The 17,258-nt window shown below is 48.5% G+C and overlaps 5 protein-coding genes across 5 annotated transcripts; 3 read left to right on the top strand and 2 right to left on the bottom strand.

Annotated features, from left to right (window-relative positions):
* Positions 1-856: 856 nt before the first annotated feature.
* On the top strand, positions 857-4,028 carry I302_105759 (uncharacterized protein; the record flags this gene model as incomplete). Its single annotated transcript, XM_019191511.2, has 13 exons — positions 857-990; positions 1,080-1,169; positions 1,256-1,730; positions 1,828-2,357; positions 2,439-2,520; positions 2,596-2,613; positions 2,701-2,790; positions 2,850-3,058; positions 3,123-3,378; positions 3,442-3,487; positions 3,530-3,627; positions 3,699-3,720; positions 3,778-4,028. 13 exons carry the CDS (start codon positions 857-859, stop codon positions 4,026-4,028), a joined length of 2,301 nt encoding a protein of 766 aa, XP_019046141.2.
* Positions 4,029-4,376: 348 nt separating this feature from the next.
* On the bottom strand, positions 4,377-6,409 carry I302_105760 (uncharacterized protein; the record flags this gene model as incomplete). Its single annotated transcript, XM_019191512.1, has 7 exons — positions 4,377-4,505; positions 4,577-4,674; positions 4,751-4,995; positions 5,071-5,247; positions 5,314-5,418; positions 5,470-5,732; positions 5,798-6,409. The coding sequence occupies 7 exons, from the start codon at positions 6,407-6,409 to the stop codon at positions 4,377-4,379; spliced, it is 1,629 nt and encodes a 542-aa protein (XP_019046142.1).
* Positions 6,410-6,779: 370 nt separating this feature from the next.
* On the top strand, positions 6,780-8,522 carry I302_105761 (uncharacterized protein; the record flags this gene model as incomplete). The annotated part of the gene is made up of 1 exon (XM_019191513.1): positions 6,780-8,522. One exon carries the CDS (start codon positions 6,780-6,782, stop codon positions 8,520-8,522), a length of 1,743 nt encoding a protein of 580 aa, XP_019046143.1.
* A 634-nt stretch (positions 8,523-9,156) lies between these two features.
* Positions 9,157-11,623, top strand: I302_105762 (uncharacterized protein; the record flags this gene model as incomplete). The annotated part of the gene is made up of 6 exons (XM_019191514.2): positions 9,157-9,277; positions 9,351-9,514; positions 9,573-9,619; positions 9,677-9,873; positions 9,948-10,030; positions 10,130-11,623. 6 exons carry the CDS (start codon positions 9,157-9,159, stop codon positions 11,621-11,623), a joined length of 2,106 nt encoding a protein of 701 aa, XP_019046144.2.
* A 315-nt stretch (positions 11,624-11,938) lies between these two features.
* On the bottom strand, positions 11,939-14,431 carry I302_105763 (uncharacterized protein; the record flags this gene model as incomplete). Its single annotated transcript, XM_019191515.1, has 10 exons — positions 11,939-12,249; positions 12,317-12,541; positions 12,628-12,772; positions 12,869-13,082; positions 13,141-13,307; positions 13,422-13,558; positions 13,637-13,719; positions 13,824-13,997; positions 14,130-14,258; positions 14,331-14,431. The coding sequence occupies 10 exons, from the start codon at positions 14,429-14,431 to the stop codon at positions 11,939-11,941; spliced, it is 1,686 nt and encodes a 561-aa protein (XP_019046145.1).
* Between the last annotated feature and the right edge of the window lie 2,827 nt (positions 14,432-17,258).

Raw genomic sequence — 17,258 nt, forward strand, 5'->3', positions numbered from 1 at the left:
CAGGAGCATGAGCTCCGATAATTACTTCTGCTTTGAAGATACCAGCAAAGGTGCAATCTAGGCAATCCCGAGCGGATTTCTGGATTTCTGTATATCCGTGACCCAGTAGTTCGGTGCTTTGGTATCTGATTCGCCAAACGTTTAATCCCGGAGGACGAAGTCGCCATGATTACTGAGCATGACTATAGATACGGCTAAATGCCCGCAAGGACCTCGTGGTCTCCAGGGATGATTCTCAGCAGGCACCAGTGGCTCAATATGGAGTTATTTTTGCCTCCTGAGTCCTTATCTGAGGTTGAAGGACGCCCCGGACGAGCGGGTGAAACGCAGACACTCCCTATCGGCCCTATAGGTGAGCGGCATCGTGAGTTCTCACTTCTATTCGAGCGAGCTGTATTCAACGTAGAACGCTCTTACCCGCCTGTTTCGTTGTACGCAATCAGCTCTTGAGACCTCGTCAAGTAGTCGGTCGCTGAGGTGATCGTGCCAGTCCCTATAGCAATGCAGAGGCGGCCCACCGGCCGGCACCGTAGGAGAATATGCCTTCGCGTTCCTGACTGCATAGCTTCCCTGGTTCTCTATCATCTCGGCGCTTCTTTGTGACGATTTAGCGTGAGACCTTATCTTTCTGTTTTTAGAATCTTCATTCTCACCGCGTGAATCCGCATAATCTTGTCTCATAGCCGGTTCGAATCCCTCACACCTGTTGTTGTTATCATTACTAAGAATGATCTGATAAACCTGATAGCAAGAGCTTTACAAGAAGTTCCGAATCGCACTCGTGTATTGGCTTTTTCCGTATTTCCACTCCCACAAATGCTATCCGGTAATATACATACGCACACACTTATCCAGTATGCCCATGGTGAATGAAGAGCGCAGTCGATCTGTTGAAAGCAGCGAGGACGATACCGGACGTTCCTTACCGGAGAAGAGAAAGAGAAGGAAGGTCAATCATGTCACCAAAGCCTGTGATGCATGTAGAACAAGGTGAGAGGATAGTGGACTCGGCCCTACCGTGTTTCTCTGCGAACTACAGCAGTGGTTGCTGAAAGTGTTTTGCACGTGTGTTCATTCAGAAAGGCTCGATGTGATGGGGCTTCTCCTAAGTGTGGACCTTGTGTCGACAAGGGTGCAGATTGTACATATGAAAAGGCAGATGGGAGAAAGTCAGTTCTTTTTCAAAGTTCAAGAAGATCTCAATTGTTGGTACAGGATGCTAACGACTTCGATATCCATGTGCTGTTGTCCTCAGGACTCGACGGAGGAAAGGAAATATGCGAGATAGGCTCGACGACTTAATCAACCTCTTGCTCACTGGTCAAGCCTCAACCGGCTTTCTCGCATCGCAGCAACCACATCCTGGTTCCCCGCCTTCCCCATCGACGACCGCCCTTCAGGCGGCAGCTTCAATACCAACATCAGCTGCGTCATGCAGTCGCACGGATCTTAGCTGTTTCAACAATCGAGTGGTCTCTCCTGAAATCTCTAGCCTTCTCAGCGAATCTTCCACCGTCCCCACGCAGCCTTCATTGATCGTGCGGCCACACGATTTTCAGGGCTTCATGATCAATACTATGCCTAATTCAACATATCTGCTGTCCTCCGCGGCCGACACCCTGCCAAGCTCTAGTGTGACGCTTTTAGAACGATCTTGTGACTCTCAAAGGGAGTCACTATCGCCGACTTCAACACCACAATCCGTTCTGTCCACCAATGATCGCTTGAAGGTATGCTCCTGTTCATATTTCCTGAGACTTGAATGAAGAGGTCAGGGAGAGGAAGAAGATCAATGGCCTTAAGACTGACCACTTTGTTCGGCCTTAGCGTTGGGGTACAGGTTCTCATATGCAGTTTGGTCCGACTTCATTTTGGTCTTACGCTCCCGAAGCGAGCCAGACATCCTCTTCGTCCGACAGTATAAGCCTCAACCCCGTGTCCGATGAAGATACTACCATTGACCTCTTACCTGGGGACTGGGTCGAGTGGGCTCGTCATCTCCCTCCCGATCTCAAAATAACAAAAAAAGTCCACGACACCGCTCTTGGCCTTTTCGGTGCATACTATGCACCATGGTGTATGGCAGCCGATATGTCTGCTTTTCTTCGAGACATGGAACTCTGTAACTTAGTGACCAGAGAACCTGCGAGTCGACCTGCACCTCGAAGAACATCAAATTATTCTCCACTACTACACAACTGCGCACTGCATTTGGGGGTGCATTTCAACCGGGATGTGTGGCCCGAGCTAGCGGACATGATGGACAAATTGATATCCAGACATTGTGCAGGAATGTTAATCGAGGAGACGGACGACCCAAATTTGAGCACACCGAAGGCATTGGCTCTTTATGCGGCGTAAGTCCATGCCGTCTAGGCGCGATGGCTTCTGGTGACTGATGCTTATGCTCTTGCGTGTCCTCTCAATTATGCGAATAGGTGCCTGAATCTGAGGAATGACGAATCGGCGCAGAAATCAGGTTACATACACTTTGGCATGGCTTTCGCTTGCGTCCAAGCGGTGAATGAACTCCATTGAATGTTCAAATATGCTCTTATTTGCTAATGAGAGGCTAATTGTATCTGCGTAATGTAGCTTGGAGTCAATCTTAAGGTGATTCCATCGGAATTAGGGAGACGACCAGACCCCTCGTCATTCCGCATTTCTGGCAACAGTGACACTAACGATCACATCTGACAGTGCGATCATCTTGTGGCCTCAGGCCAAATCACTCCGCAAGATCGGGCTTCGAGGAGTTCAAGCTATTGGACGCTTTTTCAACAGGATGTCGTAAGCTCGCAAAGTCAGTTGCGTTCCTTACTTAGCTTAACTTCAATCTGTACTTTCAGCTTCGAGCCATCTGCGCCGGTCGTCCCTTTATGCTCCGTGCGACTTCTGACATACACTTGCCTTTGATCGACCTTGCTGCTGATCACGAACTCTGGCTATCCCCAAAACCTGGCAAAACCATCTGTGGCTATATCTCACTGAGATCCTCGGTCTTTCATTGGTCTGCAAGACTCTCATGTCTCCTGAGACAAGTCGTCGAAATTGCCTTGTAGGTCTCGTCACTCTAATCTTTCGTCTTCGCGTGCCCAACTAAGAGGTGTGCCTTCATGTAGGTCCACTGACACGCATGGGGCAAACCGCGACTTCCAAGTCACCGACCTGCTCTCCAAACTGGATGTATGGCAGCGAGATCAGCCTCTCCCGGATCCAAAGTCTCACCCTGTGCCTCATCTCCTGGTAATGCATATGTTATATCACTTGACGTATATTTATCTCCTTCGGCCATATTTCAGGGCTCCGCTGGGAATTACTCCCTCGGCGGCTGACAGATGTGAGCACGCAGCGGATGAGATCTCAGAGCTGCTTAAGGTAAGGGTGATCCGATGGGCATAGGAAGAAGCCTCCCTGCTGAAAAGGACGTCGATATTGCAGATATTCGACAACTTACACGGTCTAAGTAACGCTGTCGCTAGTGTCAGTGAGTTCTTCTCAGAAGCGATCAAAGCTGATGTGACCAAAGTACCTGTGATCTTTGGCATGGCGACAATTCGGCTGCTAATATTAGCATCTGATTCCACATGTTCAATGGCGGACGGTGCCAATAGTCTGGATGAATGTGTGAGTGGATTCATTGATACCCGCGGTGCAAAACATATGGGAACACTAATGGAGCCTTCTTCGTGACCCAGATTGGACACATGGATACCATTGGTAAGATATCGACTGTTGCCTAATTCAGAAGCCAGCTGACCTGGGTTTGCGACGAAGCCCACACGTGGATCGAAGCCCGCCAAGCCCTCGAGGTAATCAAGCACCTCAAGAAGGAATGGTTACCATACTCGAACCCGACTGGATGTGGAGCAGGACAGACCTCAGCCTCCTCAATCGGGGACATGGGAGGGGAAGGAGACGATTGCGATAGCATAGGAGGCATGGCGGTCGTCAATGAGATTCTGCAGTGGATGTCCGTGAACGGAAGCATCGACGTATCGAGTTTCAATCTGGCGCAGCGTTTTTGACTGTCGTGCCACGATGAAGGGTCAGGGTGGGCGTGGCGATGAAACTGATAATGTAGCTTCGGTCGTGAGACCAATGGACCTTTTCGTATGGCCTTGTAAGCCGATTGAGATATCACGTACTGTCCCTGGAGTCTCCTCTTGAGACTACTACTATTACACTTTAGATCATTAATAGTGAACTTGTCAATCATATGTAATACAAAATCGTTGTTCTCCTTAAAGCCCTCTTGTGAAATGCATAAGAATTACAAGATCCCTCTATTCCATCTCAAGAGGTCGGACATCGTTTCGTTTCTTCTGAAGCTTTAGTTTCAGGAACGCTTCATCCATCTTTAGCACAATAACCAGTTACAATAGTCCAAAGCTCAAGCGACTCCTAAGTTCGGCGCCCACTCTGCGCCTCTCCGCCGCCGCTCCAGTCGGCCCACTCATAATTGATTTATTCTCTGTTGCCCTTCTACTCAAGAATGGCATAGTCTGTAAGGTACACACCGCAAATCGCAATCAACGAGAACGCACGTATGCCATAATGTGATAACATGACTTACCTCTCTCAACGTTCCATACGCTATGAATTTCATCGATATTGCTGACCGACTGGGTTCAAAGGCCGCACACACGACATCTGACAAATCCTCCCGCATACCTGATGCAGTTAAACAATCAAATGAGCTTGTCCCTGGTCCCCGAATACGTGTCTCCCAAGCGATAAATTAACTTACCGTAAAGCTGAGCGATATTGACCTTGCCTTTCGCGTTATTATTCATCCGCAAGGTGCCGGCGGCTGTGCGAGTTGCTAAACCTTTTGCTTCCAGGGTTCGAAGAACGGTCTGCACCGAATCCATATTGTGTGTCCCGAATATAATTCCTAGAGGCAGCGTCTTCTCGGGACGATCAAGTTGAGCCCGCAAAGCTTCAAGGATGGTGTCAACACTCGAATTGTACGAAGTATCGGTCAAGTCCTTTCTGTACACATATACACAGGTAAGCCGGGGCTATGAGCGATATTAAGGTACCGATCCATTACGCATTATGACTCACGTCGCCCACACCGCTCCATTTCCAGGCTTGCCTTGCTTCTCCCCATGTGCTTTCTCCTTCACGATGTAACCTCCACGAACCAGTTTCAGACCTAGGCAATAATCATTGAGCTGTGCGTGATCGAGCCATGCCCTCAAAAATGCAGGTTGGCGTTGAAGATAGGACTGATATGTTCCACTGCGAGTTGCATCTTAGCTTGCATATTTTCTGCCCAGAAGATGCTCACGAGCTCAATCCACTCACTATACCACGGGATCTCGCTTGTTGTGTTTCATGCTCAGTAGAAGAGTATATCCATCAATGGCAGGGTTGAGCCACGTCTCTTCAGCATCTAAAATAAGCCTCACTCTAGCTACTGGGTCAGCAAAGCTAGCGGGTCTTAGTGATTACGGCACGTACCCATTAGTTCTTGCTTGCGCAGCCAGACAATCCAATCTGTTCCATAGAGTCTTCAGCTGCTCTAAATCACCTTGTGAGAGGCTGGGAAAGCTGGAGATGACATCGGACCATGTCTTCAGGGAAGGAACGAGTATTTCGGAGTCGGTCTCGGAGGGGAATCCGGGATAAGATACTTCTTCACCTAAACTGTTTGGAATGTTTGCTCGGGATCCCTGGAGAGCATCTGAAGCCCTTCTTAATACCCCTGGGTCGATAATCCCGCTCTAATGAAGTATGCATACAGTGGTAAGTTCTCGTACAGATGCACTACCAAACATCGAACACCTACCACTTTGACTGCAAAAGCGGAACTACCTGGAGCCCACCCCTCTAGATGCATCCTTTTCTCGAATTCCCCTTGAACATCTATAGCTCTCTGAATCTCCTTGAATCTCAATTCCTCCCCATCCCTGATATCCATCTGTTCCACGGCGTCCGCCTCCGCCGAGTAATTCAACGCCGAGCCAACATTCCTTCGTCGAAGTGCTTCTAAGGCTGGCAAGCATTCCAAGGCTGTTTCTCCAGGTATGAACTGAGGGAAGAATGTTGCCTTGACGATGATCTCTGTCAGAGAGGGTACGAGGGGTATGCGGGAGTTGAGGAGAAAATTGAATATCGTCGGTGAGGTATCAACGAGTGTGGGAAAGCTGAGGGTGGACCATACGAGGTAAGATCTGATCAGAGTCAAGGTCGAAGTCTGAGAAAGAGAGCTGGAGGAACTGAGGAGATTAGTCGGTTCTGAAAGTTCGGTAGCATTCCATGCTACCGCCGTAAATGAAAGCGAAGCCAGAGTGTATGATCCAATTCGGAATGCTGAACGAGGAGATGGTTGTCCCTTGGTTTGTCTGAGTCCCTCACTAGACTTTCGCAGACGTTTGAATATGTGTTGTAGACGTGACATTGTTCGTATGAACTGGTAACCCTGGTTTGATATTATTGAAGGAAGTGTTTCCTAGGAGTCATAACACGGTCTCAGCCCTTTTCTGATATGGGCAATCTAGATTCTACGAGCACTGATAAGAGCTCTGCGCCCACGAGCGGGTAAAGGTTTTTGACGTAATTACGGGTTTTAGACATATCCGGCCATCGACCTGATCGGTTCAGAGCGATAAGCAGGAATCAGGGCGAGCCAAAAACGGTTATATCCGAAAGCTATATCTGTCGTAATACGCCCCCTGGTCATCCCCCACTCCATCAACAACCTGACTTGGTACGGCGCAGTTTCCTTTTTCTCGTCGGTCAAAGTTCATTGCTACAGCAACATCATACCAATGCCATCTTTGATCTCTTGGGTACCCGGGTTCCGTCATTCTGCCACTACCGACTTCGCCGCGTCCGACGCTAAGTTTCAGGCGATATGGAAAAAGGAGTGGGCTTGGCGACAGGAACAAAGGCTAGAGGAGGAAGAGGATGAAGAGGATCACGTCAAAGGTTATCTTCCACGGGTGGACGTGAAGACCCAAACGGCTCGACTGGCCTACTGGAGCGATATCATCTCTCAGCTCGACAAGATCGATCCTAACACACTCTCTGCGGAAGAACAGGTGAATTATGGTGTCTACCGAGCTCAAATCGAGGTATACGTCAACAGCCAGAAGTTCAAAGATTATGAAAAACCCCTCAACGCTGACTCATCGTTCTGGGCCAACCAAGCTTCAGCAGCTCGAGTCACTTTCCGAACTGCCCACGATTACTCGAATTACCTTGTCCAGTTGAAGGAGGTGCCGCGGTATTTCAGCGAACAAATCGATAATATGCGAGCCGGCTGCAAAAGGGGTTTCACACCACCCAAAATCACTCTTCAGGGTCGGGATAGCTCTATCAGCTCGGTCGCCGAAGCCAAATCTGCTGAGAAGACTATATATTACGAGCCATTCAAGTCGATCCTCGCTACTATCCCCTGCGCCGAACAGGAGAAGCTTCGTGCTCAAGCTGTTAAAGTGATAGAAGATTCAGTCCTACCCTCCTACCAAAAGCTTCTCACCTTCTTTCGAGATGAATACTATCCCAACGCTCGCGACACCCTTGCCGCAGAAGCTTTCCCTGAGGGAAAGGCCTATTTCGCTGCCAAAATCAAGGAATTCACCACCCTGGACTTAGCTCCCGAAGCCATTCACAAGATCGGGGTCGATGAGATCTCCCGGATACATGCTGAAATGCTCGAAACGATCAAAAACTCTGGTTACAAGGGTGATTTTCAATCCTTTTTGAATTTTCTTCGTACGGACTCTCGATTCTATGCCAAAACTCCCGAACAGCTCCTCTACCAGGCCGCTTGGATCGCGAAGGAATTCGACGGTGTGTCTGGAAAGTACTTTGGTCGGTTGCCCAGACAGCGTTTCGCAATCAAACCAGTACCTGCGGATCAAGCACCTTTTTACACCTCCGGTAGAGGCGGACCTGGTGTCTATCTCGTCAACACTTACGACCTTCCTTCTCGCGCCCTCTACTCCCTCCCTGCCTTGACTCTTCATGAATCGGCCCCCGGGCACGCCTTCCAAATGCCCATTGCCCTCGAGCATAAAAGTCTTCCCCCTTTCCGTAAGGCGTATATCTCGGCTTATGGGGAAGGATGGGCTCTGTATTGCGAACTCCTCGGCAAGGAAATGGGAATGTATCATACCCCCTACGATGTCTTCGGTATGCTGAGCTACCAAGCTTGGCGCGCGGCTCGATTAGTGGTGGACACCGGCATCCACTCACTTGGCTGGTCCCGAGCGCAAGCTCAAACCTACCTTCATGACAATACCGCTCTTTCGAGTCACGAGATCGAAACCGAGGTCGACCGATATATCGCTTGGCCAGCTCAATCTCTCTCTTACTACCTGGGGGAATTATCGATCCTCAAGTGTCGACGGAAGGCTGAAGAGGCTTTAGGGGACAAGTTCAACATTCGGGCTTTCCACGACACGGTTCTAGAGACAGGTTCGATCCCACTTCCACTTCTGGAGCAACACATCGATCGATTCATTGCTGGGGGTGGGATTGGGCCGTATCCTGAGGAAGAGCAGTGACAAGACAAGTTCCTCAGTTGTAGACGACTTTGAAGCGGGATAGTACTAGGATTGATATAGAAGGTTTGTACTGTTTTGTGTCATTGTGGTTTTTCGTTTGCATTGTTTGTCAACAACGTGAGATGATCGCAAGAAAATGTGATGAGATCATGAGAAGGTCTTTCAGGGAACAACAAAGCGCGTCGCAGAAGAGTGTGATGGAGGAATGCAAGTCGTACCTCAAGCTGTGCAGCATTGCTTGAGGTAGTCCAATGATTGTCAATGCTTCTGCCAAGTCAATCCTCCAGTAGATGTCAAGCTTGCTCAAATTATATCAGGTTTAGGCGAGGCTGTCTTGTATATGCATGCGCTGGAAGCGACTGCGTAACATTAGTCCACGCTGTGATTCTCGCCATCTATGCCTAGATGACCATAAACTTGGGGTGACAATGTCGATAGCATCGGGTGTTTCCGAAAGCCGGATTTCATCAGTTCCCACAAATCCGGCTTCGTTTTTGCTGCACATGCGACTATCCTTCGTGCGTGTGCCATCTTCCCCGATTGATATCTACTGATTTATTGTTCTGCATCTTGGACGAGAAGCGATGGCAGTCCATCCACTCTCAACTTCTTGTATTTGAACTATTGAACAGCCATGGGGGCTTCCATTTCCTCGCCAATCCTGCCACTGGAGCAGCGAGAGATCGAAGAGCTTGATAGTTCGTACTCCAGGCCTTTTGAGCGACCACATCCTCAGGAGACTTTCAATCAGACGGGTGAGCAGCGCTCTCTCGAATGGGTAGCAAGAATGCGGACTCTAACTGGCCATAATGTATCGATATTACCTAGTGATAGACGGCGATTCCTTCTATGGCAAGATTAGAACCGTCTACTCGGAGCGGGTGCTTAAAACGCAGCTAGAGCAGTTAAGAAAGCAAGGGAGCTATGACGCTTTCAAACTCGGATGGCACCCGAAGTACGACATTCAAAAGCTTCACGGTGGGAAATGTACGGTGAGTGACTTGATATAGCCGCCCCTTCACATCGTGTTCTTCTGACCACATCAACCAGATTTACAGTCCACCAACTTTATTCTGGGATTCAGATGTTGGTAAATGGTAAGCCCTGTCGGCTTTTAGTCATCAGACTGGACACGAATTCAACGTATATTTCAGGATCGAAGCAGCATGTTATTTCTTGTCCTCCACCGACGGGAAGCGATCCCCACACGCGAAGGAGTTCATTTCGGCAATCGATGAGCTCATCACGATGATGACTAAAGCTCAGCAATCCGATGGATATCTCGGTACCTACTTCACTGTGGTGGATAAAGCGGGGAAGCTGAAGAATCTCAGGGACATGCATGAGATGTGTAAGTGCTATAAGCTTGGACTATATAGTGCGCGGAGGTCTTGTAATGGGGATTGACAGTCGGTGAAATTCCAGATAACTGCGGTCATTTGCTCGAGGCAGCTCTAGCTCATCATCTATGGTCTGGTGATCGAAGATTTCTCAATATCACGCTGAAAGTAAGCCCTCTCTCCCCCCTACTACCACCCGAACGTCTCTCAACCGTGATCCACCTCATTCAGGCCTGACGACACTAACGATGATGACTACACAACCAGTACATCGACCTCTTAATGAAGACCTTCGGACCCGGTAAAAATCAGCGCCACGGCTACCCAGGTCACCCAGAGCTCGAACTTGCGGTCCTACGACTTTACAGCAGGACGCGTGACCCCCGCCATTATGCCTTTGGGCGGTACCTTGTTGCGGCCCGAGGCAAACGTGAAGCCTCCTTGGGCGGAAAACCGTACTTCGTTTGGGAGGCTGAACAACGTAAAGATCCTTTCTTCCATGCTTCGATGGACTCGATCGAGGACGGGAGATATCACCAATGGCATGCCCCGCTTCACGAGCAGGAAACAATCCTGGGACACTCTGTCAGGGCGCTGTACCTGATCACTGCCGCTGCGGATCTTGATGGACAGTTACTCGAAGATGCCAAGCGGTTATGGAACGACTGCGTGGACAACAAGATGTATCCGACTGGTGGGATTGGCAGTATCCCGGACATCGAGGGGTTCTCCGAGATCCCTCATTTCCTACCCAACGGTCACGATGAGGGAGGATGTTATGCCGAGACTTGCGCCAGTATCGCGTGCATGATGACCTGCGAACGGTTTCTCACCCACGAGCTGAGCGGCAAGGTGAGAGATGTCATGGAACGATGTTTGTTGAACAACGTACTCGGTGGAGCTAGTCTGGACGGGAAGCAATTCTATTACGCTAATAGATTGTCAACTTGCGGTGATGAGAATGCCGACAGATCAGATTGGTTCGATATTTGTTGCTGTCCGCCAAATCTGACCAGGACAATGGGTTTGTTGGGAGGCTACATGTGGTCGGTGAAGACGAAAGGACAGACAATCCATCTGGATGTCTACCTCTACATTTCGGGGAAGAGAACGGTCGAGCTGCCGAGTGGAGGAGCCGCTGCGGTAGAGATGGAGACTGAGATGCCTTGGCATGGGAGAACGACACTTCAGCTGCAAGCACCAAAAGGATACGATTGGGTCGTACAGATCCCGAAACCGGAGTACGCGGTCAATTTCAACCTGTCGCCTGCAAGTCTGGTCCAGCAGAATGCTGTAGAGGGATACATCTCCCTGTCCCTCCCTGCCCAAAGTGTCATCTCCGTCACATTCGATATGCCTGTGCGCCTTCTCGCCCCTCATCCTGCCACTCATCAAGATACCCTTGCCATCGCCCGCGGTCCGATCATTTACACAGCCGAATCATACGATAACACCAAGCTGGAAGGGCAGCACCGTCATTTCGAAGGGATTGGTTTACTCGAAACGACCACATTTGAGGAGGTACCAATGGAAATAGAAAACATCCCTATGATCACTCTGATCTCGCAACAAAACGTTTGTGCTAAGAAGGTTTCGGGAAAGAAGGAGATCGGATCCATGACCGTCATCGGCGGGGAGAAGAAGTGGATCGAGAAAGATGCGAAATTGAGACTGGTCCCATTCTTCGCCAGGTCTAACAGGGATCAAGGTGGTAGGCTGAGGACTATGTTCCCGAGAGTGGCTGTCAGTGATGTTCAGTAAATAGTAAAAATAAGATTCTGCATAACGCGTTGTGTCAACAGGAAGATCGTGTAAGGAATGCTTAAGGTGTTTGAAATTTCGTGTTCAATGCCCAATGACCTGTGTCTGCTCAACAATTGAATGGAACAATCGCTTTTTGAGGCCGCAGATGAATTATCAACAATATCACGACATACAGAAATTGTGGAGAAGTATAGTTTCGCTACATTCAAATATAGAATTCGTACGCCTACTGAAGCGCAAAACAGACCGTGATCGTCCGCAGTACGGCCTGACTCAGCTAACTAGGACAACTGCCTGGAACCGCTAGCCCAATCATGGTTTTCCCTTCCCCTGAGGCGCACCATTATTGAACTGCGCCATCACACCATCGTCTTGCCCATTCGCCGCCTTCTTCTGACCGAAACCATTATGACTTCCGTTAAATACCATCCCCTCGATCGTCTTCTCCCCTTTCACACCAGTTGCTTTCTCAAGTCGGGTGGCGAGATCGTCAGAAACTTCACGGAAGATTGTGATTTGGCGAGAGATGATCGCCTTGTCTCGACAATTCGCCATGTGTCCAGAGACGGTCTCGATGAACCTGTCTTTGGCTGCATCGTCGAACACTTTCTCCCATAGAGCTCCTGCAAAACACAACAGTGAGTCAGTATCGGATGTTGGAAATTATGCTAAGGGGTGAGCGAAACGTACTTGGAGCGTTGAAGTCCTCGGGCCTGATCTCACTCAAAAAGCTGACCGCTTCGCCGACGAATCCACCGTGGACCTTGTTGACATCGTACTTGTTAGGACGGAAATTGACAGGTTTGATACTGCTGAGATAGTTTGCCCGGGAGCCTTGATTGTAGAATGCCATTTGTCCATCACGTTGGAAGTTGGACATCATGAATGGGCAGACGGGTTGGTTTACGGGTAGTTCTGTCGTAGCAAAAATGCATGTCAGCCCGTGTTCAGTTGTAGTAAAGACGAAAGCGAAAGAGGCCATCAAGTGACCAATGACTCACGTTGGTAGTTGGCCCCGATCCTATGCCTGTGTGCGTCAGGATACGAGAACAACCTTGACTGAAGCACAGGGTCCGCCGAAGGTTCAATACCTGGTACCATGTGAGCGGGGTTGAAGGCTGCTTGTTCCACTTCGGCGAAGTAGTTCTGGATTACACACATCAGCTTTCTCTCATTTATCGTGGCACAGCGCTAACAGATAGAAGCGAAGATGAGACTTGGGTATCCGATCAGGACACTAACCTTTGCATTCTGGTTCAAAGTGAACTTTCCGATGGTCCTCAAAGGATAATCTTTGTGGGGCCAAATATGAGTAAGATCAAAGACGTTGATCTTCTTCTCTTTCCATGCCTCCTCGGCCTGCTGGAGAGTCATCGTCTGAACTTTCATCGTCCACGAGGGATAATCGCCTTTCTCTATCGCCTCGTAGAGATCTTTTTGACCATAATCGTTCGATCTACCAAGCTTCCATGAGCGAGATCAACATGACCAGCAGAGTATAAAGGGTCACGTACTCATTGGCAGCCTCGTCAGCGGTGAAATTCTGAGTGCCCTGTTCCGATATGAGGTGGAATTGGGCATACAGCCAGTCCCCATCCTTGTTGACGATTTTGAGGGTGTGGCCGTAGTAGCCATGCATGAATCGCCAGCCTTTGGGAATACCTCGATCGCCCATGAGGATCTGTCATTTTCCGCATCATCAGTATCAGATTACAATAGGAACGAATATGATAAACCTGTGATGACAGGATGACAAGAGTAGGTCAAGGGGAAAGGTGCAAACGGACCAACTCACCATTACCTGATGAATCGACTCGGGGTTCTGACTGAGATAATCCCAGAACATAGTGGAATCGTCATCCCCACTCAAGTGAGTCGCGGGATCTCGCTTTTGAGTGTGAATGAAATGTGGGAACTTTGCGGGGTCTCGGACTACGATCCAAGTGAAGGGATTCATGAGCTGTGACCCAGGCAGGATGTATATTTCAAGTATGAAAGCAGAAGACTTACGAAAGAAGACAGGTGTGTTATTCGCAACGAAATCCCAGTTCCCTTCGGCAGTCTTGAACTTTACTGAGAACCCACGAGGATCTCTAGATTGGAGGATAGCAGGTCAGCACGATGCTCTTGGTCTCTTGGGTGGGAATGGTGGGATTGGTGGGATTGGTGATATGTGTATACAGGCGAAAAGACATACCGAGCCAGATCTGACGATCCGGATTCTCTTCCAACAGTGGAGAATCGCACAGTCAACGGACACTTGGTACCTTTCTTGAACATGTCGGCACAGCATATATCCTCAAGGCCGTCGGTACATTCCCATACACCGTGGGCACCCGATCCTTTCGCGTGGACGACACGTTCGGGAATCCTATGGATGGTAGGTGGACATGGTCAACGAACTATACTAATTTGACGTGACAATCGAGATTACCGGGTGGTCCGATTGCGATTGCCGACAGAGGCCGTTGTATGTATAGGAGGCGACGTGCTTGAGACTCACCTCTCACGATCGAAATGCGAAAGCAAGTCGATCAGATGGAAATCTTGGAGAAGAAGTGGTCCGTCGAACCCTGCTCGCTGTACGGCGTAGGGGTGCGGCACGGGCATACCATTCGAGGTGGTGTAGACACTATATCCACGATTGCTCAGCACTATGGATCTCGACAGGATCTGAAAATGAGGATGAACAGTGGCCACTCACGCATCCGAGTCTGAAGCATCTCGATCGGCTTCATAAGACTTGAAAGTGCCTGCGGGATTGACATCCTGGTGACCATTTGCTTGACCGTTGGGGGCGCTCATCTTCGTTTGTCTTGGACGATATTGGGTGACCACTTGCGTAGAAAGCTAGAGCAGTTAATATTCAGGATGGTTGTAGATATATATATGACAATTCGATGAGATTTGATTAGGACGGGCTGATATATGTACTGTATGTGAGAAATCGGACATCGTCGATTGGAGGATGGATGATATGGATATGGCCATTCCCCGGGCTTTGAGAAGAATAGAATACAGTAGTATGACGCAATCAGGCACCCGGCAATCACATGAGCAGCAGTATTCGATGATCGAGATCGACGTTGTGAATTCATAGCGGAGGATACATGTGGAATGCTGGACCCAGTATTGCGAGATGAAAAGGTAATGGGAGAATGGTAGCTCACAATGTATGAGCATACCTTTAATGGTCATGAAAGTTATCGTAATTGCATACTCAATGGGATGCAGCTAGAACTTACATCACACACTCAGAATCGACAGTTTGACACGGTCTCCTTGCAGAGTATTCGGTCCATCAATTCTCACCCAAAAAGGTCCACTACCACTGCGTTATCTCGTGGGGCTTGGACGCGAATGAGTATCGTAAGGTGAATTAGACCGTACTTAGGATAGGATGGAAGTTGATCATGGGTCCGTGGAATATCATTCTCAACCATATGTCATGGATGATGAGCCTGATACCGGCTACTCTGCTATCAAGTCGCGGTCTTCGCGCTTCTACAGGGAGCGTGTCACTTCTGCATGTAATCTCGATCTCAGTCGTTCATACATACTAAAACAAGTAAGCATCGCACAGATCATCATTCCTTACACTCTGCTCATCATCGACAAGGTACCTCGGTTCAACCATCATCCAATCACCAATCATGCATATTTGACCACCTGACTCAATCCCCACCTACCCATATGTGAGTCCTCTCAACATACCATACCTATTTAGCTCATCATGAAACGTTCATAAAGACAGGCACTGTCAGATATACATAGGACAAAGCTTCGAAAGTGGTACGAGAGTTGTAATTGAGTCCAGGTACTATAAGGGCCATCAGGCAAACATCTGATTGACTGATCCAATCGCATCGAGAGTGGGGTGAGGGGAGGTCCCTACTCCTGGTCCAAGAGTGGGAGTGAGGGGGGTGGGGTGAAAGGACTTACCGTACTTGTCTTCCGATATCGGTACTTATCATTTGCGGGAATAGTATAGAATGCGATGCTCGATGATACTTCGTCAATCGAGTCGTAGTCTGCAGTCGTACCCTGCTGATTACTCAACACTGGGGAGACGAGAGGGTAAACTCATGATGCTGATCGCAAACCACTGCGAGATGCGATGGACACTCGTATTGATCGACCCCCTTGATGGGACGCATCATTCCGCTTACGTCGGAGTCGGATGGATGGGAAACCAAGCTTTGATACACTTAATTGATGTGACCCTGATAAGGGAATGCAAGGGGTGGTCGGTCTCCTGGAGATATCTGACACGTTTGAGGTATCGATGTTGTTATTATGTCAGCAACACGAATGGTTCATTGAACCAAAGCGGTGCTACTGCTAGTATCGTACTAACCCAATATGGCGGAACACACTTCTGTTCATGGAACTTCGCCTCACTCTCCATGCATATTATCGACAATATCAACAACGGACAACTCCCATCTCCATAATTGGACTTTGCCTCCGAGAATGACATTCAACACGGTATCGGATCATGTCATCTCCGTCTCGCAAATACCAATCAATCATCAAATCATCAAATCATCAAACACGAGATCTCAAAGTGGGGAAAAAATCAAGGATAGGATAGGATAGGGTAAGCCATCTATCCTGGACCGTCCTTTGAGGGTCTATTCGTTGATGGGATGTTCATTGAACCAACGACCCTCCTTTAACTATTCGATGTCATCTCGCGGATCTCACTTTTCACGCTGCGCAGCATCACAATCATTGTATTCAAACATACGACAATACACACAGACCCACTAACTTGTTTGGGGATTCTTGAGTCTGGATTCTACGACATGTCATCAGCTCCGCTTTTCCCCTCTTGCTAAAATCACTAACACCCATGTTATGAAGTACATTTGCGGTATTGGGATATGGGATGATGACTTGCGCTGTGCTATGGAATGAAACCAGTGCAGCGTACTATACAGTGATTGATGACGAGTGAGATCCGCTCCAACAGTCTCACAACAAAAGTGAGGCAATTAATTGACACATCAAAGGAACGCTTACCAAGTCATTGATGATGGGGTCTGATCGCATCTTACATCACTCCATCATGCATCAACCATCATCAATCAACCCATGCATTGTTCATGCATTCAACACGTCACTTGTGAGACATCATGATATGACACTTACCTCGTCTAAAATTGATATTGGATAGATAGGCGAGAAAACAATGATGGGCATGCTCATGCTACTGATATTTTATGCTTCTTTTTTCCTCGCAAAGGTCGTTGGGAAAGGAGTGTATCAGTACTGTTCGTCTTGTCATCCTGGATGTTATCGATTAGAGTGAAATCTCACCTGAATATGAACAATGCTCATGCTCGTGCTCGTCAATGCTGAGAGAAAAAAACAGATTCACAAAAATGTAAAACATGTATAGGGCGTCTTTCATCTGTTCAAAGATGATCTGATACCTTACCGTACCCCACTTCCAAGCTTGGTTAATTGCTATTACTATGGAAAGGAGGGATGGTTAGACTTCTCATTGGAATTTGATGGATTACTAGTAGATTGATGGGACGTAGAGTGGGTGTTAGGTTACATATAACACAGTCAATGCTCAACGATATCACACAATAAGGTGAGATCGTCAATCAAAGGGCGAGAC

Source organism: Kwoniella bestiolae, chromosome 4 (genome assembly GCF_000512585.2).
Source record: "Kwoniella bestiolae CBS 10118 chromosome 4, complete sequence".
Classification (NCBI taxonomy): domain Eukaryota; kingdom Fungi; phylum Basidiomycota; class Tremellomycetes; order Tremellales; family Cryptococcaceae; genus Kwoniella; species Kwoniella bestiolae.